The 26,545-nt window shown below is 49.6% G+C and overlaps 1 protein-coding gene across 7 annotated transcripts in view; it reads left to right on the top strand.

Moving 5' to 3' along the window:
• prdm10 (PR domain containing 10) overlaps positions 1-26,545 on the top strand; it is a 371,372-nt gene that overhangs the window by 214,675 nt on the left and 130,152 nt on the right. For all 7 annotated transcript variants that reach the window (XM_072486852.1, XM_072486855.1, XM_072486851.1 and 4 more), the window contains one exon: positions 2,477-2,653. In XM_072486852.1, the coding sequence (XP_072342953.1) occupies positions 2,477-2,653 (177 nt within the window). The remainder of the gene's footprint in view (positions 1-2,476; positions 2,654-26,545) is intronic.

The raw sequence follows: 26,545 nt of genomic DNA, 5'->3' as shown, positions 1-26,545 counted from the left end.
AGTGGGTCCCCAATTATGCAGACAAGGCCCGCCCACTAATCCAATCCTCGGTTTTCCCCCTGTCGGCAGAGGTCCGCCAGACCTTCAGCCGCATAAAGGCGGACATCGCAAAGGCCACGATGCACGCAATCGATGAATCCCTTCCCTTGCAAGTCGAGAGCGACGCATCCGACGTAGCTCTGTCGGCCACCCTCAACCAAGCGGGCAGGCCCATGGCCGCCTTCTTACGCACTCTCCATGCTTCAGAAATCCGTCATTCCTCCATTGAAAAGGAGGACCAGGCCATAGTAGAAGCTGTGCGACATTGGAGGCATTATCTGGCCGGCAGGAGATTCACGCTCCTCACTGACCAACGGTCGGTCGCTTTCATGTTCGATAATGCACAGCGGGGCAAGATAAAGAACGATAAGATCTTGGGGTGGAGGATCGAGCTCTTCCAGCTACAACTATGAGATCTTGTATCGACCCAGGAAGCTAAACGAGCCTCCTGATGCCCTATGCCGCGGCACATGTGCCAACGCACAAGTGGACCGACTCCGGACCCTCCATGAGGACCTCTGCCACCCGGGGGGTCACTGGATTCTTCCATTTTATCAAGACCCGCAACCTGCCCTACTCCCTCGAGGTCAGGACCGCCACCAGGAACTGCCAAATCTGCGCAGTGTGCAAGCCGCACTTCTACAGACCTGAGAAAGCGCACCTGATAAAGGCTTCCAGTCCCTTTGAACACCTCAGTATGGACTTCAAAGGGCCCCTCCCCTCCACCGACCGCAACACTTACTTCCTGAACATGATTGACGAGTACTCCTGGTTCCCATTCGCCATCCCCTGCCCCGACATGACCGCAGCCACCGTCATAAAAGCCCTCCACAGTATCTTTACCCTGTTCGGTTTCCCCGCCTACATGCACAGCGATAGGGGGTCCTCCTTCATGAGTGATGAACTCCGTCAATTCCTGTTCAGCAAGGGCATCGCTTCGAGCAGGATGACCAGTTATAACCCCCGGGGAAACGGACAGGTAGAGAGGGAGAACGGAACGGCCTGGAAGACCATCCTACTGGCCCGACGGTCCAGGAATCTCCCAGTCTCCCACTGTCAGGAGGTCCTTCCCGATGCACTCCACTCCATCCGATCACTGCTGTGTCCCAGGACGAATGAAACACCTCATGAACGTCTCCTTGTCTTCCCTAGGAAGTCCTCCTCCGGGACCTCGCTCCCAACCTGGCTGGCAGTTCCTGGACCCAATCTGGTCCGCAAACACGTGCGGGCGCACAAGTCGGACCCATTGGTAGAGAGGGTCCACCTCCTTCACGCTAACCCTCAGTACGCCTACGTGGCGTATCCCGAAGGCCGGCAGGATACGGTCTCCCTACAGGACTTGGCGCCCGCTGGATCCCCACCCACCCCCCTCATCAACCCCACCCTCCCGCCCACCGGCGGACCCCACGGCTGCCCCCTTCCCAGGTGGATCGGTTCTTCCACTAGTCCCACCCAGGGGTGATGAAGCTACCAAAGAAGCCAAAGTCACGCTCCCAGAGTCACGGATGCCCGAGCCGGCACCTGCATCACCGCCGAAACTGCGACGATCACAGAGGACGACCAGGGCCCCCAATTGACTAATTGCTTCATTCTGATATGTACATGTAAAATGAATACTGTAAATAGTTGTGACATGTTATAAGGCAAAACACTGTACCACCGACGGGTACCACCATCACCTCTACCACTGTATGACGCGAGCCCACCAACCCCGCCGGACTCCTTTTTTTAACGGGTGAATGTGGTAGTCGGTATTAGGGGTATTACGGTACCTAAGTTGAGGCTGTAAGATCATTGGTGTGGGAGGTACCTGAGACAGGAAGATCATTGGTGAAGCCTGCCTGTTGGTCCCGCCCAGTAAGACGGAGTATAAGAGTCTGTGTCTCCCTAGCAGCTGCATGCTGTACCTGCGCTGCTGGGGGAAACATCTCGTCCAATAAAGCCTTCATTTGTCATCCAATCTCGCTTCTGGAGTCATTGATCGAGCATCAACCTGTTTCTGTAAGGAATGCAAACCTACTGTCTTTGTTAATAGGGTTTTCTGACTTATGGATGTTGTTTGGAAAGTTATTAAGGGTTATCTATAGGGTACTATATATTTTGGGGGGTTATCAGGGTTGGTAGTTGATAAGATGTTGACTGTGTTTATAAAACACATAGTAAACATCGGATTCAAAGGATAAACATTGTTTTTGTTTAAAAATACTTTTAGTTCTCTGTTGCATCACATCTGTAAAGTGGGCCCTTGTACTCTCCATAACCAAAATCTATTCAAAGTTGTGGGTCAGGTGAACTCCATAATATCCTTTGGTGTTCTCCAAACCCTGGCCTCTAATAATTGTTACCAACTTTTCCTGCAATGCACTGCAGGTAGTGGTTGAGGAATGACTCTAGTGTCCCTGTGTCGGTTCATTTTTCATTTGTTCTGTTCTGACAGGTGTTGCAGTTTGCTATGAAGCATCACTTCGAAGACGCGGACGAACCTGTGGCCAATGGAATGGATCAAGAGGAAGACTCTGCGATTGCCTCTGAGCAGCCAGAAAATTACTCCAGTATTGCTAATAACACAACTACAAGTCCCGGAGAGGAAGTACGGCGCAATAAACGGATACGGGTAATGGCCAAAGTGAATTATAAATTCGCAATTAAAAATTACATTTGCATGAATTGTAGCAACGATTTGGACAGGAGCTATAGTGAAGACATGGTCTTTCTGTCTGATAGTTTGAGATCAACAGCAATATTGCTGTTGGTTTTGGCAAGAATGATTTAGGGATCATGCTGTCAGTAGAGCTGATTAATACTGCTGGACTTGTCTCCGTTTTCGTTCAATCAAACAAGTGTGATTGAAGGTCATGGGGTAAGTGTTTTTCTTCACTTCCTGATTGGTAATGTGGCAGAATGGATTGCTTCAACTTTATTTTCATGGAGTAATCAGGCAGGTGCTGTAACAGCTGGATAATTCGTTCTGCACTGCACCACCCATGCAGTGAGAAGAAATGTCTAGCACTGCAGTTCTTCACTTAATTTTATGATGAGCTTCCCAGAGTATAAACCCCTGCTCAACTCTTGCGATTATCATTTTTGCTTGATGTAGGTTGTTTGGCACTGAAGCCGCACTCATGATTATGAAGTTGGGAAAACAATAAGTGATCTTCCAAGTTTAATCAAATATATTCTCTTTTAATTCATAAAATGTAGTTGAGCAAAATTTCTCGGTCAAAACCAAAATGTTTCAAAAATACAATCTGCCTAACAGAGCATTCAATAATGCACTTTGACGAAGTTTCCGTTGGCTCACAAGAATGATTTTATTGTTGCAATCGCTTGTGATGGTGGAAGGATTATATATCATAGAAATGCTACCCATTGATAAAGGGCACTTTGTGCTGGTGAATGAGAGCTGGCAGTGCTGCTCTGTGAAACCCGCCTGAGGATTTGTCAGGAATCTGGTTCTGTAAAGGTCCCTATCTGACTTTGACAGGAGACAATTGCTGGATCCGATCAACCCAGTGAACTGATATTAAGGATGTGACACCTTAACTTTTCATTCCGTTGCCGCTCAAAGATTGCTGAGATTGCACTGAGGTTTTCTGAGCTCATATCTGTAAGGGTCGCAGCATTTCTCAAATGCATTGCCTTGTTGTATTGTCTTGCTTTCTATCAGTTTGTCTCAATGTTAACAAACACTTCCAATGACCTTATTTTGTCGAATCTGTATGCTGAATCTGCATTTGATTGTTTGAAGCTGCTTGAAGTTAAATGACTGAATGGCAGGCTTGATTTTAGTATTTTCTCTTTCCATATGCTTCGCAGTTGGATTTCCAGGTGGGTTTTTCCTTGACCTAGGCACTTAATAAGCATGGGCGAACAGCCATGATGAGTTTTGGGAGTGGAAGCGACAGAATTGAAGGCCATTTGTCTCTCCTGTGTTGTGGGTCACATTACATGACCGTTTAGTGATGCGTGAGATTCCTGATATGTTACTGTGTTGTGTTACACTTCTAATATCTTAGCATTGAACAATAAATTCCTAATTAATGTTAACCAATGAGCACCTTCAAATGCTATGTTGTGCCATTTCTGGTCTGTGTATGTGAGTGTAGGTATAATATTTAAATTATGGGATATTTTTGCATTATTTTGATTAGTACATAAAAAAACCAAGCATTGGATTGATTTCAGTTCTGTATTGACAACAAGGATTTTTTTGTAGTTAGATTTCACAAACATTAGTATTCCAAGTGATGAAAGCAGAATTTTATGCTGTAGATCACAAGAAAATCTTCCCGATGTCTGTCCTAAATTTCTCTCTCACTAGTTTCAACCTGTGACTTTTGTCCTTTTCTTTCAGTTTAATTTCTCCACACCATTTGGTATTCCTCTTTTTTTGAAGATCATATCTGGGAGCTCATTTATCAAGGCTGAAAAGCACCAATTATTTTATTATTTCTCCAACTTGTATTTATATAGTGCCTTTCACAAAGTGCTTCATGGGGGTTTTACAGAACAAAACGTAACACTGAGCCACATGAGATATTCGGGTAAAAGCTTGGTCAAAAAGGTAGGTTTTTAGGAGCACCAGGAAAGAGGCGGAGAGTTTTCGGGAGAAGATTCCGGAGTTTATGGCCAAGACAACTGAAGGCGTGGCTACAAATGGTGAAGCAATTAGAATTGGGCATGTCAGAATTAGATGAGAACCAGATATCCTCGTTGTGGGGCTGGAGGAGATTAAAGAGAGGGAATGGCAAGACCATGGAGAGATTTGAAACGAAGCTGAGAATTTCAAAATTGAGGTATTATGTGACCCGGAGCCAATGTAGGTCGGCAAACATAGGACCGGTGTATAAATGGGATTTGGTACATGTAAAAACAATGGGCAGAAAATTTGTGCAAGACGTCGAGTTTACTCAGGTTAGAATGTAGGACGTCGGCCCAGGGCTGCTTTGGAATAGTCAAATTGAGAGGTAACAAAGGCGTGAGGAGTTAAGCAGCAGGAGTGGATCCAGGTGATATTGTGATAAGTGGAAATAAGGGGTGGATTCTCCGGCCTTCCAGCTGCATGTTTCCCGGCGGCGGGAGTTCGCGCACCATTCGCTGGCGGCTGGATTCTCTTTTCCTGCTGCTGTCAGTGGGAATTCCCATTGAAGCCACCTCATGCTGCTGGGAAACCCGCGGGTGGGGTGCACTGCCCGCAGCGGGAACATAGAATCCCGCCGCCAGTGAACGGCTGGAGAATCGTCCGGCCAAGGCAGCGGGCAGCACGTATGTGGTTGGGGGGGTTATCTCTGAGTCAAATGTGGCACCAAAGTTGTGAATAGTCTGGTTCAGCGTTAGATAATTGTCAGGGAAAAGACTTTGTATCAGGCATCGTCAAAAGTGATTTTTTTACTTCGCAAGATTTAATTGGAGGGAATTGCTGGCAGTGCAGTACTGGATGTTGCTTCAGAAGTCTGAAGAGAGTAGCTAAACTAAATTTAACTTTGGTCCCTTGGAAACAGACAGGAGAAATTATCACAGGGAAGTGACAGAGGCATTGAACAAATATTTTGTCTGTCGTCACAATAGAAGACACAAATTCCATACCAGAAATGGACTCTAAACTCAGGGCAAAAAAGGGTGAGGGAATTGGAAATTAATATCAGCAGAAATCAAGTATTGGAGAAACATAAGGGACTATAATCCAACAACTCCCTGGAATCTGATGGCCTACACCCTAAGGTTCTAAAAGAGGTAGCTGCAGAAATAGTGGATGTGAGAGTTAAGATTTTCCAAAATTCCTTAGATTCGGGAATGGTCCCAATAGATTTGAAGTTAACAAACGTTGCACTCCTTTTCAAGAAAGGGGGAAGAGAAAGCAGCGAGCGACAAGCCAGTTAGCCTAACATAGGTTGTTGTGAAAATCCTGTAATCTTATTAAGGAAGTCTTAACAATGTACCAACGATGAGGGGGTAGAACACAGGGTCTCTCTCTATGCGGACGATTTGGTGCTTTATATCACGGACCCGGTGTGGGGGGGGGGAATGACCGAAATCATGGAGGTATGAGGAGAATTTGGGTGATTTTCAGGCTATAAGTTAAACATGGGAAAGAGCGCGATGTTCGTAATTCAGGTTGGGGGACAGGAAAGGAGGCTGAGGGAGCTACCTTTTAAAGTGGTTGAGAGGAGCTTTAGGTATCTGTGGGTTCAAGTGGCCAAGGAATGGGGGCAGCTTCACAAGTTAAATTTGGGCAAAGCAGTGGATCAAATGAGAAGGAATTTTTGTAGAGGGGACATGCTCCCACTGATGCTGGCGTGGAGGGTTCAGACGGTGAAGGTGACTGTCCTTCCGAGACTGCTTTTCTTTTTTCAGCGTCTCCCGATTTTTATCCCAAAGGCTTTTTTCAGAAGTGTGCAGGTGGCGATATTGAGGTTTATATGGGCAGATAAAACCCCAAGAGTAAAGTGGACACTCCTGGAACGGGCCCGCGGGGAAGGGGGCTTGGCTCTCCCGAGCTTTATTAACTATTACTGGGCTGCCACCATATCGATGGTCAGGAAATGGGTAGTGGGGGAGGGGTTGGGTCTGGGAGCGGATGGAGGCAGCATTCTGCAAAGGTACGAGTCTGGAGGCTTTAATGACGGCGCACCTGCCGTTCTCGCCGGCTCGGTACTCCACAAACCCTGTGGTGGTGGCAGCCCTGAGGGTGTGGGGGCAATGGAGGCAGCATATGAGACTGGAGGAGGTGTCAGTGTGGTCACCGATCTGTGACAATCACCGGTTTGTCTCGGGGGGGGGTGCTTTAAGGTATGGCAGCAGGCAGGGATTGAGATGTTTGGGGATCTATTCATCCAGGAGGGCTTTCCGACCTTGGAGACATTAGAGGAGGAGTTTGATTTGTCGGGTGGGAAAGGGTTTCGGTATCTTCAAGTGCGGGACTTTGTACGGAGACAGGCCCCAAGCATTCCTCGCCTCCCCCTGAGGGGACTACAGGATAAAGTGCTGTCAAAAACAGGGGTTAGAGGTGGGATGGTTTTGGACGTATACAGGGAATTGTCAGAGTGGCAAGTTATCACAGAGGTGACGAGGAAGTGGGAAGAGGAGCTAGGAGGGGAGCTGGAAACTGAACTGTGGGAAAAAGCCTTGAAAAGGGTAAATGCATCCTCTTCCTGTGCTAGACTCAGCTTGATTCAGTTCAAGGTAGTCCACAGGGCCCACATGACGGTAGCTCGGATGAGTAGGTTCTTCGAGGAGGTGGAGGACAGATGTGGGCGGTGTGGGGGTAGCCCGGCCAACCATGATCATATGTTTTGGGCATGTCCGAAACTGAGGGAATTCTGGCAGGGATTTGCAGATGTTGTCGGAAGTCCTGGGAGGTAGGGTAACTCAGAGTCCAGAATTTGCAATATTTGGGGTGTCGGAAGATCTGGGGGCAAAGCGGGGGGTGGGGAGGCTGATATCCTGACCTTCTCCTCCCTGGTGGCCCAGAGACGGATCTTGCTGAGATGGAGGGATTCGGAGCTCCTAAAATCAGGGGTGTGGGTCAGCGAAATGGTAGAGTTTCTCAGTCTGGAGAAAATCAAGTTCGCTCGAAGAGGATCAACACAGGGGTTTGCCCGGATTTGGCAGCCGTTCATCGATTTCTTGAACAAAAACTGAACGTCAGCAGTAGAGGGGGGGAGGGGGGCGGGGGCAGGAAAATAGGAGGCATGGTAATGTTAAATAAGGACAGGGAATTTAGTGTACGGGTAATTGGGGATAGGGCGGGAGAAGTGGAGTACGTGGGTTATTGTTTGTTGCTATTTTAGGGGGTATTTTGTGCGTCGACCCGCGCGTTTGTTTTAGAAATGTCATTATATTAGATTGTGAAAATTGCAAATGCTTCAATAAAATATTTTCTACAAAATAACAATGTACCAACGACATAGGTTAACAAATATGAGGTCCTAAAAGCAGAATATAAAGAATTAGGAAGCAAATGAAGAAGTACCTCAAAGATAGTGATCTCCGTGCCATGTGCTCGACAGTAGAAATAGCAGGATATATCGGATGAATGCATGGCTGAAGAAATGGTGCAAGGGGGAGAGTTTCAGATTTCTGAGGCATTGGGACTGGTTCTGGGGAGGTGGAACCTGTACAATCTGGAGGGTTACACCTGGGCAGGACTGGGACTGATGTCCGAGGGGAAGTATTTGCTGGAGTGAATGGGGAGGGTTTAAACTAAAATGGCAGGGGTATGGGAACTTATGCAAGAAGAGGAGGGATAAGGGCAGAAACAAGGGCAGCACGGTAGCACAGTGGGTGGCACAGTGTTGTTTCGCAGCTCCAGGGTCCAAGGTTCGATTCCTGGCTTGGCTCTCTGTTTGCGTGGAGTCTGTACGTTCTCCCTGTGTCTGTGTGGGTTTCCTCCGGGTGCTCCGGTTTCCTCCCACAAGGCCCGAAAGTCCCGGTGTTTGGTCATTTGGATATTCTGAATTCTCCCTCTGTGAACAGGCGCTAGAATGTAGCAACTGGAGGCTTTTCACAGTAACTTCATTGCAGTGTTAATGTAAGCCTACTTGTGACAATAAAGATTATTAAATTAAACAAGACAGAAAGGGGAATAAGAAAAGTGATAGGCAGAGGGATCAAGGGCCAGATTCAAACAGGGCCACATTGAAAAATATTTGAAGTGGGACAAGTAATGTTAAAAAGACAAGCCTATTGGCTATAAGGTACAAAAAGACTTTGTGCCTTAATGAACGGAGCATTTGCAAGAAAGCAGATGAACTAATCGCGCAAATAGACGTAAACGGGGGTGATGTAATCGGAATTACGGAGACATGGCTGCAGGGTGACCAGGGACAGGAATTGAACGTCCAGGGGTATTCAGTATTTAGGAGGACAGGCAAAAAGGATCAGGATGTGGAGTTACAGTGCTGCTTATAGAAGAAATTAATGCAATAGTGAGGAAGGATTTTAGCTCCGACAACGTGGAATCTGTCTGGGTAGAGCTGAGAAACACCAAAGGGCAAAAATAGTTGGTGGGCATCTATGTAGGCGGCCAAACTGCAGTGGTGATGTTGGGAAGCACATTAAACAGGAAATTAGAGATATGTGATAAACATGTGATAAAGTAACTTCTGTAATTATGGGTGATTTTAATCTACATATAGATTGGGCAAATCAAATTAGTCACAATACCGTAGCGGAGGAATTCCTGGAGTGCATACGGGATGGTTTTCAGCACGCATACGGGATAGTTTTCTGGACGCATACGGGATGGTTTTCTGGACTAATACGTGGAACAGGCCGCCCTAGATTGGATACTGTGTAATAAGAACAGAAGAACTCGGAGCAGGAGGAGGCCATCTGGCCCTTAGAGCCTGCTCTGCCATTCAATGAGCTCATGGCTGAACACCATAACCCTTTGTTCCTTTATTCTTCAAAAAACTATCTATCTTTATCTTGAAAACATTTAATGAAGGAGCCTCAACTGCTTCTCTGGGCAGCGAATTCCATAGATTCACAACCCTTTGGGTGAATAAGTTCCTCCTAAACTCAGCCCTAAATCCACTTCCACTTATTTTGAGGCTATGCCCCCTAGTTCTGCTTTCACCCGCCAGTGGAAACAACCTCCCCGCATCTATCCTATCTATTCCCTTCATAATTTTATACGTTTCGAGAAGATCCCCCGCATCCTTCTAAATTCCAACGAATACCGTCCCAGTCTATTCAACCTCTCCTCGTAATCCAACCCCCTCAACTCTGGGATTAACCTAGTGAATCTCCTCTGCACATCCTCCAGCGCCAGTACATCCTTTCTCGAGCAAGGAGACCAAAACTGAACACAATACTCTAGGTGTGGCCTCACTAACACCTTAAACAGTTGCAGCATAACCTTCCTCGTCTTAAACTCCATCCCTCTAGCAATGAAGGACGAGTGTATTTGCAATTTCCCTAGCCATCTCAAAATCATTGGCAATCTAGTTGTGCGAGACCCATTGGGGAATAGCGACCATAATATGATGGAATTTTTCATCAAGCTGGAGAGTGAAGTCGATTCTGACACTAGGATCCTGAACCTTAATGAAGGAAACTACGATAATCTGAGGCATGAGTTAGCTTTGATCGAATCTGCACTGTTACTTAAAGGGATGACTGTGGATAGACAATGGCAAACATTCAAGTAGCGCATGGGGGAACTGCAACAATTGCTTATTCCTGTCTGGCAAAAAAGTAAAGCAGGAAGGGTGTCCAATACATGGCTTACAAGGGAAATTCGAGATAGTATTCGATCCAAGGAAGAATCATACAAATTGGCCAAGAAAAGCAACAGGTGTGAGGAATGGGATCAGTTTAGAATTCAGTTTAGATTCAGCAAAGAGGGACCAAGAGATTGATTCAGAAGGAGAATGTAGAATGAGAGAATAACCTTGGGGACGGGGGACGGGGACGGGGGGTTGTGTGTGGAGTCTGGGGAGATGGGCGAGATGCTAAGTGGATGTCTTTCGTCAGTATTCGCTCGGGTGGGGGATGGTGTTGTGGAGGAGAATGCTGAGACCCAGGCTGGTAGAGTGGATGGCGTTGAGGTGCGTGGGGAGGGGGTGTTGGCGGTTCTGGACGGGCTGAGGGTGGATGGGTCCCCGGGTCCTGATGGGATTTGTCCTGGGATTCTCTGGGAGGCCGGGGAGGAGATTGCTGGACCTTTGGCTTTGATTGTTGTGTCGTCGTTGGCTGCAGGGGTGGTGCCAGGGACTGGAGGATGGCAGGTGTGGTCCCTTTGTTCAGGGGGGGGGGGGCGGGGACGGCCCCGGCAGCTGTGGACCGGTGGGCCTTGCGTCTGTGGTGGGTGGAGTCTTGGAGGGGATTGTAAGAGACGGGATTTGTAGTCATCTGGATGGGAATGATGTGATCAATAGTCGGCATGGCTTTGTGAGGGGTGGGTCGTGCCTCGCGGACCTTGTCGAGTTCTTTGGGAGGGTGGCTGGGCGGGTGGACGAGGGTGGAGCAGTTGGTGTGGTGTATGTGGATTTCGGCAAGGCGTTTGGTGGGGTTCCCCACGGTGGGCTGTTGCGGAGGGTGCGGAGGCTGGGGATTGAGGGTGATTTGGAGATGTGGGTCAGAGGTTGGCTGGCTGGGGGAGGACGGAGGGTGGTGGGAGGTGTTCAGCGTGGAGTTCGGTTGCAGGTGGAGTGCCACGGGGATCTGTTCTGGGGCCGTTGCTGTTTGTCGTTTTTGTCGGTGGCCTAGGGGAGGGCGCAGAGGGGTGGGTGGGTGGGTTTGCGGACGATGCTGGAGTCGGTGGTGTTGTCGGTGGTGTGGAGGGATGTGGCGGGTTGCAGAGGGGTGTGGATGGGCTGCGGAGCTGGGCTGGGGGGTGGCGGATGGAGTTTGATGTGGAGAGGTGTGGGGTGGTTCACTTTGGAGGGAGTGGCAGGAGTGCGGAGTGTTTGGCGAATGGTGGGGTTCTTGGAGGTGTGGATGAGCAGAGGGATCTGGGTGTCCAGGTGCATGGATCCCTGGAATGTGCCACCCAGGTTGGTGGGGTTGTGGGGAGGGCCTGTGGAGTGTTGGCCTTTGTTGGTAGAGGGATTGAGTTCCGGAGTCGGGGGGTCGTGTCGCGGCTGTGCAGGGCTCTGGTGCGGCCGCATTTGGAGTGTTGCGTGCGGTTCTGGTCGCCGCGTTGTAGGAAGGACGTGGAGTATTTGGAGGGGGTGCGGAGGAGATTTGCCGGGGTGTTGCCTGGTGTGGAGGGAGAATCTTGTGAGGGGGGGCTGATGGACTTGAGGTTGTTTTCGTTGGAGAGAGGAAGGTTGGGAGGGGACTTAGTAGAGGCATGCAGAATGATCGGTGGGTTGGATCGGGTGGACGGTGAGGGCCGTCTCCCGCGGATGGAGGTGGCTGGCGGGAGGGGACATGGCTTTAAACTGAGGGTGGTGGATGTGGGACGGAGGTCGGAGGTGGGTTCTTTACGCGGGGAGTGGTGGGGCCGTGGAGTGCCCTGCCTGCTGCAGTGGTGGGCTCGCCGACATTGAGGGCATTTGGAGGTTTATTGGATGGACGTATGGGGGATGGTGGCATAGTGTGGGTTGGATGGCTTTTGTTTCGGTGCAACATCGTGGGCCGAGGGGCCTGTACTGCGCTGTATCCTTCTATGTTCTATGTTCTTGCAGGGAACATAAAAAAATGACTAAAAGTTTCTAGAGGTATGTGAAGTGAAAAAGATTGGTGAAGACAAATATAGATTGCTTAGTCAGAAACAGGGCAATGTTTAATAGGGGACAAAGAAATGGCTGAGCAACTAAACCAATACTTTGGTGCTGTCACAAATGAAGACACAAATCAGATACCATAAATGCTGGGGAACATTAGTGAGAGGGGGGGTCTTAAGAAGGTCAATATTAGTAAAGAAATGGTGTTGAGAAAACTGTTGCGATTGAAGGCTGATGTATCCCCAGGGCCTGATAATCTACATCCCAGAGTACTTAAGAAAGTGGCCCTGGAAATAATGGATCCATTGATTGTCATCTTCCAGGATTCTATAGGCTTTGGAACAGTTCCTGCAGATTGGAGGTAGAGAGAAAACAGGGAATTATAGACCAGTAAGCCTGACGTCGGTAATGGGGAAATTTCTAGAATCCATTATCAAAGAGTTTATAGCAGAGCACTTAGAAAACAGTGACAGGATCGGACAGAGTCAGCATTGATTGATGAAGGGGAAATCATGCTTGACAAATCTACTGGAATTCTTTAAAGATGTAATTAGTAGAGTTGATGAGGGGGAGCCAGTGGATGTGGCATATTAACACCTCACTCTTTGCCACATTTAACTAATAACAAGAGAAAGTGCGAAACCTTTCTTATATGTCCATTATTTTCCCCATGCACTCCAGAGGGTGTGGGATGTACAATAACAGATGGTCTGCTTACAGTGACACCCTATTCATTTTGTCCCCCACCCCCTTCAATGTCCTTCTATTCTCTTGACACTTGGAGCGCAATGCCAAAGGTTCAATAGCCAGTGCAAACAGCAACAGGGACAATGGGAGTCCTTGTCTCATACCACTGTGTAACCATAAATCTCCTCAGTTGATGGTATTTGTCCTCGCAGTTCCATGGTGGCGACATACAGCAACCATACGAGATGCAAACCCAAACCGCCCCAGGATCTCAAACCAGTGCTGCCATTCAATCCAACCACCCTCAATTTTATCTTCTCGACCAATTTTTTCGATGTCATCTACCCTAGCCTTCAGACCCTTATTATCGGTCGCCATCTTCGCCATTTCCACTTCCAATGAACAATTTGGTCGCTCTGCCTCGACAGAGCAATTCCTATCTTCTGCAGCTGCGCATCCTGCTGCTTCACCACCTCATCTACCTTGGTCAGGGCCCCTCGATCGACGTCTCATGAACCTCCCAAACCTCTCGGTGCAGCTTCTGTAACTCAGCCGCCTAAATTTCCATGGTTAGTGGTGATGTGTTGGGTACTCTGCTACACAGACAAACCAACACGGTTGCGAATGGTACAACTCAGTTTTATTGCTAACATTTATTTACAGTGGTAAACTGGTTACTGAGGTTCGATCATAACCCTAGAATCTGTGGACTTATTCCTAATACTATCTTGTAGTGGCACTCAGCACATGGTGGATGTCTGAGTGGCTTGCTATGAGCCCTGTGCCCTGAGCTGTCTCTTGCTGGAATCCTCAGGAAGTGTCGTGCTCCCTGTTTTGTACTGTGTATGCTCTTGCCTGTGATTGGCTGTGGTGTTGTGTGTGTGTGTTGATTGGTCTGTTAATCTGTCCATCAGTATGTACGTGCTATGATGTTTACCTGAATATCATGACATCCCCCTTTTGTTCAAGAACATGTGCCTATGTGGTTATAAATAGAGATGTGTACTGAGTGTAGCTAAATGCGTGTGTGTGCAATATCTACAGCATGTACATGGGGCTAAACTATATACAAGGGGTGATGTCGGGTGCGACATAACAACGAGGTTGTACCATAAACAAAGAACGGGGAAATGTTGAACGACAAAAACAAACTCCTGTAACGACAAGGAAGAGCAGAAACATATTAACCCAGTGGTATTATGAGTTCAATGTACAAACAGGCTCATAAGTCCAGTCTAGTAGGTGGACTCTGAATTTGGGTTGACCACCTCAAGGGTGGGTCTGGATCCACCGGCTGAGGAATGGGCCTGGCCACGGGCGACGACGGAAGGGGCATGGTGGCAGGAAGCTCCATGAAGTCGATATCAGGAACAACAGGAGGGCGCGGTGTCGCTGTAAGTTCCCGTAGCGAGCGTGGAAGTAGGCGAAGAGCCCGGCGATTGCTCCTACGAATGGAGCCATCAGGCATGCGAACCAGGAACGAGCGGGGAGCCACGCGTCGGAGAACTTCGGCAGGTGCTGACCAGCCACCTTCTGGTAGGTGGATGCGGACGTCATCTCCAGGTGCCAGGGTGGGAAGATCAGTTGCCCGTGTGTCATATGCCATCTTCTGGCGAACGAGCTTCTGTTGCATTCTGTGTAGTACCGGAGCATGGTTGGTTGTGGGTACCAGAATGGATGGCACAGTGGTCCTGAGGGCGCGATCCATCAACAGCTGGGCTGGTGAGAGGCCAGTGGCTAGGCAGAAATCCGATCTGGCAGCAGCAGCCTTGCAGAGGAGCCGCTTGACGATGTGAACGCCCTTTTCCGCCTTTCCATTGGACTGGGGATGCAGAGGGCTGGACGTCACGTGTGTGAAGCCATACGAAACAGCAAAGGACGACCATTCCTGGCTGGCAAAACAGGGCCCATTGTCCGACATGACCATAATCGGAATGCCGTGGCGAGCGAAGGTGCCTTTGCAGGCCCTTATGACAGCTGACGATGTCAAATCGTGCAGGCGTATGACCTCTGGATAGTTGGAAAAGTAGTCAATGATGATTACATAGTCCCTGCCGAGCGCGTGAAAAAGGTCCGCACCCACCTGCGCCCAGGGGGACGTCACCAGGTCAAGGGGCTGAAGCGTCTCAGGAGGCTGCGCCGGTTGAAACCTTTGGCAGGTGGGGCAGTTGAGCACCATATTGGCAATATCATCACTGATGCCCGGCCAGTATACCGCCTCTCGTGCCCTCCGTCTGCACTTCTCGACCCCCAATATGGCCTTCGTGTAGTTGGTCGAGGACCAGCTTGTGCATGCTGTGCGGAATCACAATCCGGTCCAGCTTTAGAAGGACACCATCAATGACGGCCAAGTCGTCTCGGACATTGTAGAACTGCGGGCACTGCCCTTTGAGCCACCCACCCGTCATGTGGCGCATCACCCGTTGTAGAAGGGGGTCAGCCGCAGTCTCCCGGCGAATACGGGCCAGACTGGAGTCGTCAGCTGGCAGATTTGCCGATGTGAAGGCCACCTGCGCTTCGACCTGACAGACGAACCCCTCAGAATCGGGCGGTGTGCTCACTGCTCTGGATAGGGCATCCGCAATGATAAGGTCCTTCCCCGGGGCGTAGACCAGTTGGAAGTCATACCTCCTGAGTTTAAGTAGGATGCGCTGGAGGCGAGGGTTCATCTCGTTCAGGTCCTTATTTATGATGCTGACCGGGGGCGATGGTCAGTCTCATCGGTAAACTGGGGGAGACCATACACGTAGTCATGGAACTTGTTTATTCCGGTCAGCAAACCCAGGCACTCCTTTTCGATCTGCGCGTAGCGCTGTTCTGTGGGGGTCATGGCCTGCGAAGCATAGGCGACCGGGGCCCATGACGCAGTGTCATCCCACTGTAGGGGTGCCGCCCCAATGCCGGACTGGCTGGCATCAGTTGAAATTTTAGTGTCACGAGATGTGTCGAAAAACGCCAATACCAGGGCTGTGGTGAGCTTAATTTTGAGCTCCTCCCATTCCTTCTGGTGTGTGGGCAGCCATTGGAACTCCGTGGACTTCTTGACGAGGTGGCGCAGAGCCGTCGTGTGGGAGGCAAGTTTGGGAATGATCTTCCCCAGGAAGCTGACCATGCCTAGGAAGCGTAGCACTGCTTTCTTGTCTGCCGGCTGCGGCATGGCTGTAATGGCGCTCACCTTGTCTGCATCCGGACGGACCCCTGACCGGGAAATGTGGTCCCCCAGGAACTTCAGCTCGGTTTGGCCGAAAGAACACTTGGCTCGGCTGAGGCGCAGGCCGTTTTCCCGTATGCGCGCAAAGACGCGCTGGAGACGATTGATGTGCTCCTATGCTGTGGAGGACCAGATGATGGCGTTGTCCATGTAGACGCGCACCCCTTCGATGCCCTCTATCATCTGCTCCATGATCCTGTGAAAGACCTCGGATGCCGAGATGATGCCAAATGGGATTCTGTTATAGCAGAACCTGCCGAAAGGGGTGTTGGAGGTGCACAGCTTTCGGCTGGACTGATCCAGTTGGATCTGCTAAAAACCCTTCGAGGCATCCAGTTTTGTGAAGATTTTAGCCCAGGCCATTTCGCTCGTGATCTCTTCCTGTTTGGGTATGGGGCAGTGTTCCCTCATTATGTTGTTGTTGAGGTCTTTTAGATCAATGCAGATCCGGAGCTCGCCGGAGGGCTTCTTAACACACACCATGGAGCTGACCCATGGCGTGGGCTCGTGACCCAAGATAGCACCCCTTGGTCCTGGAGATCCTGCAGCTGCTGCTTGAGGCGGTCTTTGAGTGGCGCTGGGACCCTGCGAGGTGTGTGAATGACCGGGGTGGCATCCGATTTGAGCCGAATTCTGTAGGTGTAGGGCAGTGTTCCCATGCCCTCGAATTCCTCCTGGTTGTGGGCGAGGAGCGATTGGAGCTGTGCCCTGAATTCTGCAACCGGGAAGTCAGATGTGCCTTCTGGAGACAGAGCGTGGACTCGTTGCACGAGGTGGAGAACCTTGCATGCCTGTGCGCCTAGCAGGGAGTCCTTTGATGACCCGACTATCTCGAATGAGAGTGTGGCCGTGTGTGTGTTGTGTGTCACCTGGAGCTGGCAGGATCCCATAGCCGGGTTAATGTTCCCGTTGTAGTCGACCATCTTACAACGGGATGGCCAAATTGGTGGTCTGACCTTCATGGCATAGAAGGCTGACCATGCTATGAGGTTGGTGGAGGCGCAGGGTCCAGACGGAATGTTATCGGTGATCGGTTGACCGTTAGGGTGGCACACCATTCATCACCCGGATTGACAGTGTTCACTTGCAACGGCTGGTGGGTCCTGGCTGAATACATCCGGTTCCCATCAATGACCGCAACACGGAAGGCGTCCCGATCACCTGTGTCACTGGTCTGGATATCGTCTGGGCACGACTCGTAGTAAGAAGTCTGAATGGTCCGCACGTCCCTGCGAGGTTGTCGGAATTGGGGAACATTGGCAGGTTGAGCTGCTTGGCAGCAGGCAGCGTAGTGGCCCATCTTGCCACAGCGGAAGCATTGTCGGTTTCTTGCGGGACATTGCCGCTTTAAATGTGCGGCTCCGCAGTTGCCGCACGTTGTGACGTCATGGCGTTCGTTGCGCCACCGCGCATGCGCAGTTCGGTCTTGCGTCGAGCGCGCCTGCGCATCACGTCCCTCTGTGTCGACGTCGTTTTTGCCGCGCACAAGCGTGCGAAATGGCCGCCCTTGTCCGGGCCGCGGGCCGGGAGGAACTCGATAGTCTGGACCCGTTCGGCCTCGTAGGACGCCTGCCGCGCCGATTCGGCCGCCTGAAATTGGGAGTAGCAGCTAGTCGCGTTTTCATGCAGGACACGGGCTTCGATTGCGGAGGCTAGGGTGAGGCCTTTTATTTTTAAAAGCTGCTGGCGTAGGGTGTCCGAGGTGACCCCAAAAACGATCTGGTCCCGAATCAGGGAATCGGAGGTGGTGTCATAACCGCAGGACTGCGCGAGGAAACGGATATGCGTAAGGAAGGATTGAAAGGGCTCATCGTTACCCTGCAGGCGCTGCTGGAAGAGATACCTCTCGAAACTCTCGTTGACCTCGACGTTGAAGTGTTGGTCGAGTTTGAGAAGGACCGTCTTGTACTTGGTCTTGTCCTCACCTTCCGCGAACACCAGGGAGTTGTAGACGTGGATGGCGTGTTGACCTGCCGTGGAGAGGAGGATGGCGATCTTTCTGGTGTCCGAAGCGCGCTCCTTTTCGTTGGCTTCCAGGAAGAGCTGGAAGCGCTGTTTGAACAGCTTTCAATTAACGCCGAGGTTTCCAGCGACTTGTAGCGGCTGCGGTGTGCTGACGGTGTCCATGGCGCAGGATGGCAGATTCTGGAGGATCCGTAGGTAGGTCCCACAGTTACTCCTGGTCCTATGAAGTGTTGGGTACTCTGCTACACAGACGAACCAACACGGTTGCGAATGGTACAACTCAGTTTTATTGCTAACATTTATTTACAGTGGTAAACTGGTTACTGAGGTTCGATCATAACCCTAGAATCTGTGGACCTATTCCTAATACTATCTTGTAGTGGCACTCAGCACATGGTGGATGTCTGAGTGGCTTGCTATGAGCTCTGTGCCCTGAGCTGTCTCCTGCTGGAATGCCCGGGAAGTGTCATGTTCCCTGTTTTGTGTATGCTCTTGCCTGTGATTGGCTGTGGTGTTGTGTGTGTGTTGATTGGTCCGTTGATCTGTCCATCAGTATGTATGTGCTATGATGCTTACCTGAATATCATGGCCGCCATTTTGTTTTCCTTCGATGCACTTGAGGTCTCCGATTTTAAAGTTGTTTCTTCTTTTGGTGTCTCGTTTGACACCTATTCCACATCCTTTTGCTGTGGGTGCTTAAACAAAGAAGCTGTATAGTTTCGGGTGCAAGTTCCCTACAAAAAAATGGGAAAGATTATGATCCCTGGCAGGAGGTCCTCCACATGCCTCTGCTCCACTACATGCCGCACCGGAAGTCCAAGTCTTGCTACAGTCGTACCATTAATACCATCAAACTGTGTGCAGTTTTGTCTCCACATTTAAGAAATGGTGCACTTACATTGGAGGCGGTGCACCAAAGTTTCACTCTGGTCCCTGGGGTGAGGGGTTGTTCTATTATTAGATCCGAGTAAACTGGTTTTATATTCTCTGGGGTTTAGAAGAATGAGAGGTGAAATCACCTATCGGTTATATTTTCCAGTCCCTCCCATTGGTGGAATCTTCTGGACTCGCTGAAATCACTGGGGATTTGAATGGCTTATCGCATCCACCACAGGGAAACCGACTGTGATGGGGCCAGGAAACGCCGGCCATAAAATTCTTTCGGGACCTGATTGCATTGAAGTTAAGAGATTGTTTTCATTTGCTGGGAAATCTAAAACACAGGACACAATCTCAGGACAAGGGACTGAGATGAGGAGAAATTACTTCACTCAAAGGATTGTGAATCTTTGGCATTCTCCACTCCAATGGGTTGTGGATGCTCCATTGCTGAAATATTTGTGGCTGAGAAGTTTGGTCTCTCATGGAATTAAGCGATTGTTGCTCATTTTAGTCTTAGTTTAATTGCTCTTGTTCTATCACCTTTGCTCTTGAGTCGCCAGGTATCTTTCTGATACCGCCACGTGGTTCAAGTCCAAGTAATGATCAACAATCCAACACACCGCTTAGTAAGAGTTAAATCAACGCACATTTATTATATACAGTAATCAATACTTATACATTAATTCTACTTCTAAGCTACTTCCTGCAACCAACAGGCCAATACTTAACTTTGGAAATGGCCCACCAGGTCAGGGAAACGAATGGCCTTTCGTATAGGTTCTGAGCCTGCGGGATTCAAAGCTGATACAGGTCGATAGTCAGGAGTGCCTATCTCGTAGCGAGCGTTGGAGTAAGACTTACAGTTCTTGCGGCTGTTGTAGAAGGTCAGCAGAAGGGTCTCGAAGGGTGCGGAGAGGAGAAGAGAGATCGATTTGACCTTGGACTCTATTCTTATAGTCCCCAGGGGCTTCCCGCCTTTCGGGGCGGACCCTGTACCTGGTTCCAAGTGATTGGACTTCGTCCCAATCACTTGGTTCGATATTCTCCAATGCTGGAGCGATTCCTTGATCGATGGGCGGTTTTGGGGTGGTCGTTCACCTCTCTTTTGTGTAGGCTCCTGCTGGCGCCGAAAAGTCTGGGTTGGCTTTGTGTGTCTAATTTGTAGCATATTGTTCCCGGGGATTGCTAATTAGTATTCAGATGGCTGGTGTGTTGTTGTGTTGATGGCTGCAGGTATCGATTCGGTCTGGCCTCCCCAGAGGCGAATACACAGTTTTGCCTGCAGCTGCCTCTTTGAGTCCTGTTGGCTGATTTTCCCATCAGCCTCTTCCGTTTGCCATTTTAAATCGGGGTTTGGCCATTCTAATCGGGAGTTAGCCATTTTAACCGGCTACAGGATATAGGGCGTGGGTGGGAAAATGGAGTTGAAGCCCCTAATCATCCAAGATCGTATTGAATGGCGGAACAGATTTGATTGGCTGTGTTGTCTACTCTTGCTCCTATCTCTTATCGTTCTTATATGCTTATAATGGTGATGCCAAGAGAGGTGGTGGTCATAACTCAATTCAGTGCTGTTCTTCATGGTAGCTCCAGCACATGATTCTCTGTTTGGGACACTGTCCTCTCCCACCAGAGTTGAATCCCACCGGATTTGCGCTCGAGCTGGGAGAAATTCCTAATCCTATACCATGTTTATGCATAGCAGGTGGCCTGATAATGAGGTCCAGCGGCTGGATCTCTCTGCGCCTTGCAACGCAATTCAGCCCCCCCCCCATCTTCTGATGGTAAGGCAACCCCCCACCAGAGACCCCTTAATTAGAGAGAGGCCCACCAGAGACCCTCCATAAGAGAGACCCCTGCCTGTAAACCCTGCATAAGAGAGACCCCTGCCTTGAAGCCTCCCAGAAGTGAGGCCTCTGCTTTGAAGCCCCCCAGAAGTGAGGCCTCTGCCTGGAAACTAGAGAGCAATCCAGACAGAGGCAGTGGAAAAAAAAATCACTTCTTTAATACTCACCTGGGCAATACACCTTCCGACTCAAGCAGAGGAAGCAGCACTTGTAAGTTCTTGGAAAGAGAAAATCAGTCAGCTGATTTAAACCCCCTCAGATGTTTGATTTGCAAGCCTTTCATTCAGTTTTCTATGAAATTGACCTTCATTAGGCTGTGATTGACAGCTTCCACACATACCCAGCTATCTGCATTTTCATTCATCTCCCTTTGTGGCTTTAAAGTAGTCAGCTGTGAAACTAACCAATGCTTATAAACATCAAGCTATAATTGAGAGCTCCTGGATCACATCAAAGGCAGTTAAGTGCTGTCTGATGGTTCCACAGCTCACTACTTCAAGGTCTGGTGCGAGTAGGGTGGACAGGTCTTGCATTGAGGTGTGGGGGGCTGGGGAGAGTGGTCCACCAATGAACTTTGAGGGCAATTCCCTTAAGTTACCCCCTGGGCTCACTGCGGGGTTCACTGCGTCAGGGCCACTTTTGTAAGGCCAGCACAAATTCTCGCCCTCATGATTCCCGGCCCAGAGGACTGGATAATCACGTTGGCCTGCCTGGTATGGTGCCTGGCCTGTTAATAGAATGCAAATAGGTCTTAATATCTCATTTACATCCTCTCACTGACGCAAACCTTGATCTCGATGCCAGAGGGGTCCAGAGCATTGGAACGGCAATCCCATTTTCTGCCCGACACTGGATTCTCTGGCACATTGGGAACTCCGCCACTGGTGGTGGGCGACGGCGATTCCAGCTCAAGATGTTTGTGTCTTGCTGTCTCATGATTTTAAAATGGAGGTTATTCGCTTCACGAGATTCACAATGGACGACAAAGACAGGGGGCTGGATTCTCCGTCGGCCGATTCCGAAATCAGGAAACTCGATTGCAGGTGAAACATTCTGACGCGAAATCGTGGCGGGTGCCGATTCTCCATCAAATTGCAATTCTCCATTGCCTTGCCAGCGGCGTCAATGTGTTCCCGGAACACAGGTACAGTAAAAGCTGTTTCGCATATCATTAGCGTGCCTGACCCGGGTCTAGGCGGTGATTGACAGGATGCATTCCCCCACGTGCTCTACACTAACCAAAGGAGGATCCACCCGATGAACGTGCAGTTGATATGTGACCATCAGATGCGCATCATGCATATCTGTGCATGTTGCCTTCATCCTGGGACACGCGACGATTCCAGACATGTTCGAGAGTAGATTTTAACAAAATAAGGCATGATCTGGCCTAGGTAGACTGGAAAGAGTTACTTGTGGGGAAATCTACAGAAGAGCAGTGGGGGGCATTGAAAGATGAAATGGGGAGGGTAGATGCCCAATCTGCTCCCTCTACGGTAATAGGAAGCTGTAACAAACCCCAAGAACCAGGGATGACCAGAGACAATCAGGATTCGATGAGAAGGTAAAGAGAGGCTTTCAACTAGTATAAGGGGAGCAAGTCTGCAGAGGCATTAGTGGAGTACAGAAAGTGCAGGATGGAGCTTAAGAAATCAATTTGGCGAGCAAAGAGGGGAATATGAAAAAGCTCTGGCTGATAAAAGTAAGGAAAATCCCATGATATTCTATAAGTGTATCAATGGGAAGAAGATGAGCAGTTTTGGGCCCCGTATCTAAGGAAGGATGTGCTGTCGTTGGAAAGGATCCAGAGGAGGTTCACAAGAATGATCCCTGGAATGAAGAACTTGTATGAGGAATGTTTGAGGACTCTGGGTCTGTACTCGTTGGAGTTTAGAAGGATGAGAGGGGATCTTATTGAAACGTACAAGATACTGCGAGGCCTGGATAGAGTGGACGTGGAGAGGATGTTTCCACTTGTAGGAAAACTAGAACCAGAGGACACCATCTCAAACTAAAGGAACGATTCTTTGAAACAGAGATGAGGAGGAATTTCTTCAGCCAGAGAGTGGTGAATCTGTGGAACTCTTTGTCGCAGAAGGCTGTGGAGGCCAAATCACTGAGTGTCTTTAAGACAGAGATAGATAGGTTCATGATTTGTGGTATTTGCGGGCTTAAACATGGACAAACATCCAGGTCCGGATGAATTGTGTCCCAGGTTGCTGTGAGAGGCAAGGGGGGAGAGTAGATTGCTGGGGCTCTGACCCAAATTTTTAATTCCTCTCTGGCCACGGGGGATGTGCCAGAGGACAGGAGAACAGCTAATGTGGTTCCACTGTTTAAGAAAGGTTGTAGAGACAAGCTAGGAAACTGCAAACCAGTAAGTCTTGTGTCAGTGGTTCGGAAACTATTGGGAGAAAATCCTAAAGGAGTGAATCTATCTCCACTTGGAGAGGCAAGGTTTGACCAGGGAACGTCAACATAGCTTTGTCAGAGGGCAATGAATTTGATAGAATTTTTTTGAGCATGTAACCAAGTGTATAGATGAGGGTAGTGCAGTTGATGTAGTTTACATGGATTTCAGCAAAGCCTTTGACAAGGTCCCATATGGGAGACTTATTAATAAGGCAAATGCACATGGGATGCAGGGTGATTTGATAAAGTTGGTTCATAATTGGCTTAGTGGTAGGAGACAGAGGGTGATGATTGACGGCTGCTTTAGTGTCTGGAAGCCAATGACCAGTGGAGTACCACAGGGATCTGTGCTGGGCCACCATGTTTGTCATTTATATAAATGACATAGATGACTGTGTGGAGGATAGGACCAGTAAGTTTGCGAATTATGCAAAGGTTGGGCAGGTGGTTAACAGTCAGGTTGAGTGTCATGGGTTACAGGAAGATATAGATGAGATGGTCAAATAGGCAGAAAAGTGGCAGATGGAATTTAACCTGAAAAGTGTGAGGTGATACATTTTGGAAGGAGTAATTTGACAAGGAAGAATACTATGAAAGGTCTGACACTGGCAAGTGATGAAGAACAAAGGGACCTTGGTGTGTTTGTGCATAGATCTCAGAAGGCAGAGGGAAGGTTAATAGGGTGGTGAAAAAGGCACCATGGCACACTCGCTTTTATCAATCTGGGCATATATTACAAAAGCAGGGAGGTCAGGATGGAGCTGTATAGAACTTTGGTGAGGCCACAGCTGAAGTACTGTGTGCAATTCTGGTCACCACATTATAGGAAGGATGTAATTGCACTGGAGGGGGTGCAGCGAAGATTCACCAGAATGTTGCCTGGGATGGAACAAAGAACAATACAGCACAGGAACAGGCCCTTCGACCCTCCAAGCCTGGACCAGTCATGATATCAACCTTTGCCAAAACCCTCAGCACCTCCTTGTGCTGTATCCCTCTATACCCATCCTATCCATGTGTGGTTGTCGAGATGCCTTTTGAATGCCGTTATGTATCTCCTTCCACGGCAACGCGTTCCAGGCACTCACCGTCCTCTGTGTATAGAAAATCTGCCTCGCGCATCTCCTCTAAACGGTCAACCTCCGTCTTTCTAATGAAAACAGACTGAGTCTATTCAGCCTCTCCACATAGCTAACACCCTCCAGACCAGGCAACATCCTGGTACACCTCCTCTGCTCCCTCCCCAAAGGCTCCACATCCTTCTAGTAGTGTGGTGACCAGAATTGTGCGCAATATTCCAAATGCGGCCTTACCAAGGTTCTATACAACTGTTGCATGGCTTGCCAGTTTTTATACTTGATGGCCCGTCCAATGAAGACAAGCATTCCGTATGCTTTCTTGACTACCTTGTCCACTTATGTTGCCACTTTCAAAGATCTGTGGACCTGCACGCCCAGATCTCTCTGACTTTCTATATTCCTCAGAGTTTTGCCATTTACTGTAGATTTCCCCTCGATGTTAGAGCTAACAAAATACATTACCTCGCATTTGTCCGGATTAAACTCCATTTGCCATTTTTCTGCCCAAGTCTCCAATCTATTTATGTCCTGCTGTATCCTCTAACAATCCTCAACACTATCTGCCACTCCACCAACCTTGGTGTCATCCGCGAACATTTAAGTTATAAAGAGAGGTTGGGTAGGCTTGGATTGTTTTCTCTGGAGCAGTGAAGATTGAAGGGTGTCCTGATTGAGGTATCCAAGATTATGTGGGGCATGGACAGGGTGGATAGGGAGCAGCTGTTCCCCTTAGTTGAAGAGTCAATTACGAGGGACAGAAGTTCAAAGTGAGGGGTGGGAGGTTTTGGGGGGATTTGAGGAAAAACCTTTTTACCCAGAGGCGATGCCGGTCTGGAATGCACTGCCTGGGTGGGTGTTAGAGGCGGGATGCCTCACATCGTTGAAAAAGTATCTGGATGAGTACTTGGCACGTCATAACATTCAAGGCTATGGCCCAAGTGCTGGCCAGTGGGATTAGGTGGGCACGTCAGGGCCTTTCATGCATTGGTGCAGACTCGATGGACTGAAGAGCCTCTTCAAAGCTGTCCGTCTAAACTAAAATCTTCTACACTTCTGGGGTCCGTATCCCTCTATTCACATCCTATTCATGTATTTGTCAAGACATTCCTTAAATGTTGCTATCGTCCCTGCTTCCACCACCCCCCTCCGGCAGCGAGTTCCAGGCACCCACTACCCTCTGCGTAAAAAAACTTGCCTCGTACATCTCCTCTAAACCTTGCCCCTCACACCTTAAACCTATAAAACCTATAGTATTCTGTGATTCTGTCCACCTGGATGATCCCTGCATGCGAGCTGGTCATTCCATCACACGGTCCCATCGGATCCATGGGGTGCTGGTGACAGTCGGGGTAGGGAGCCCAGCCCACACACAACATCTGCCCATTGCCCCCCCTGCCCCCCTCTCTGGCCAGTCCAGACCAGCCCACCCCTCACACCCAATTGACAGAGCACAGAGGCAGGTTGCAACAGTGTGAACGGGTGTTTAATGTGCACAAATATTTACAGATATATGCCCCTATAACTAAACTGTGCCCTGCACAAGTGCCAACTTAACAGGTGTCTAACTTTCTGACCTTATGGCCCCAGACAGTATATCAGGAATGGAGGGAGCCTGCTGTGATGCCTGCCCTGTGACCTACGTCCCTGTTGGCAGCCATCTTCTGGGACGACCGGGCCTGGCTGCTCGGATGTCTCCGGTGCCTTGGTGCCGCCCTGTTCTGCCCGTTGCCCACCAGATGGGACAGGGGTAGAGGGGAGGAGAGCCGTCCGAGGTGCTGCGGTGTTCTGACACCTCCCCTGCGGGAGTTACCAGCAAGGCCCCATCATCGCCTCCTCCCTCGGGGTGCCCGATGGCCCCAGACTACTCCATGGGATGGGGGTGCGAGCGGAGCTGTCCCCTGAGGCTCCTCTGCCACCTAGCGCTGCCAGTCCTGGAAGCCCGCTCTGGTCTCAACCAGGGATTGCGGGCTGGCCGGCATGAAGCACAGGAAGTGGATCATCGCCGTCTGGGACTGTGCCACATTATCCATTGACTGTCCCACCATCTTCTGAGCCTGTGTCACATCGGCCAGTGACAGCACCTCCTCCCTCTGAGTCTAGGCCACCTTCCTCTGTTTCTGCGCCATGTTGGTCAGCGCCTGGGTAATGCCGCCGACGTTCTCAACTATGGCCCGCTGTGACTGGGCCACGCTCAGAAGCGCCACTGTATTTTCGAGGTGACTCCTGCACATGGCTGCCCGTGAGGCG

Source organism: Scyliorhinus torazame, chromosome 21, assembly GCF_047496885.1.
Source record: "Scyliorhinus torazame isolate Kashiwa2021f chromosome 21, sScyTor2.1, whole genome shotgun sequence".
Taxonomy (NCBI): domain Eukaryota; kingdom Metazoa; phylum Chordata; class Chondrichthyes; order Carcharhiniformes; family Scyliorhinidae; genus Scyliorhinus; species Scyliorhinus torazame.
This window is presented reverse-complemented; position numbering and strand designations above follow the sequence as displayed.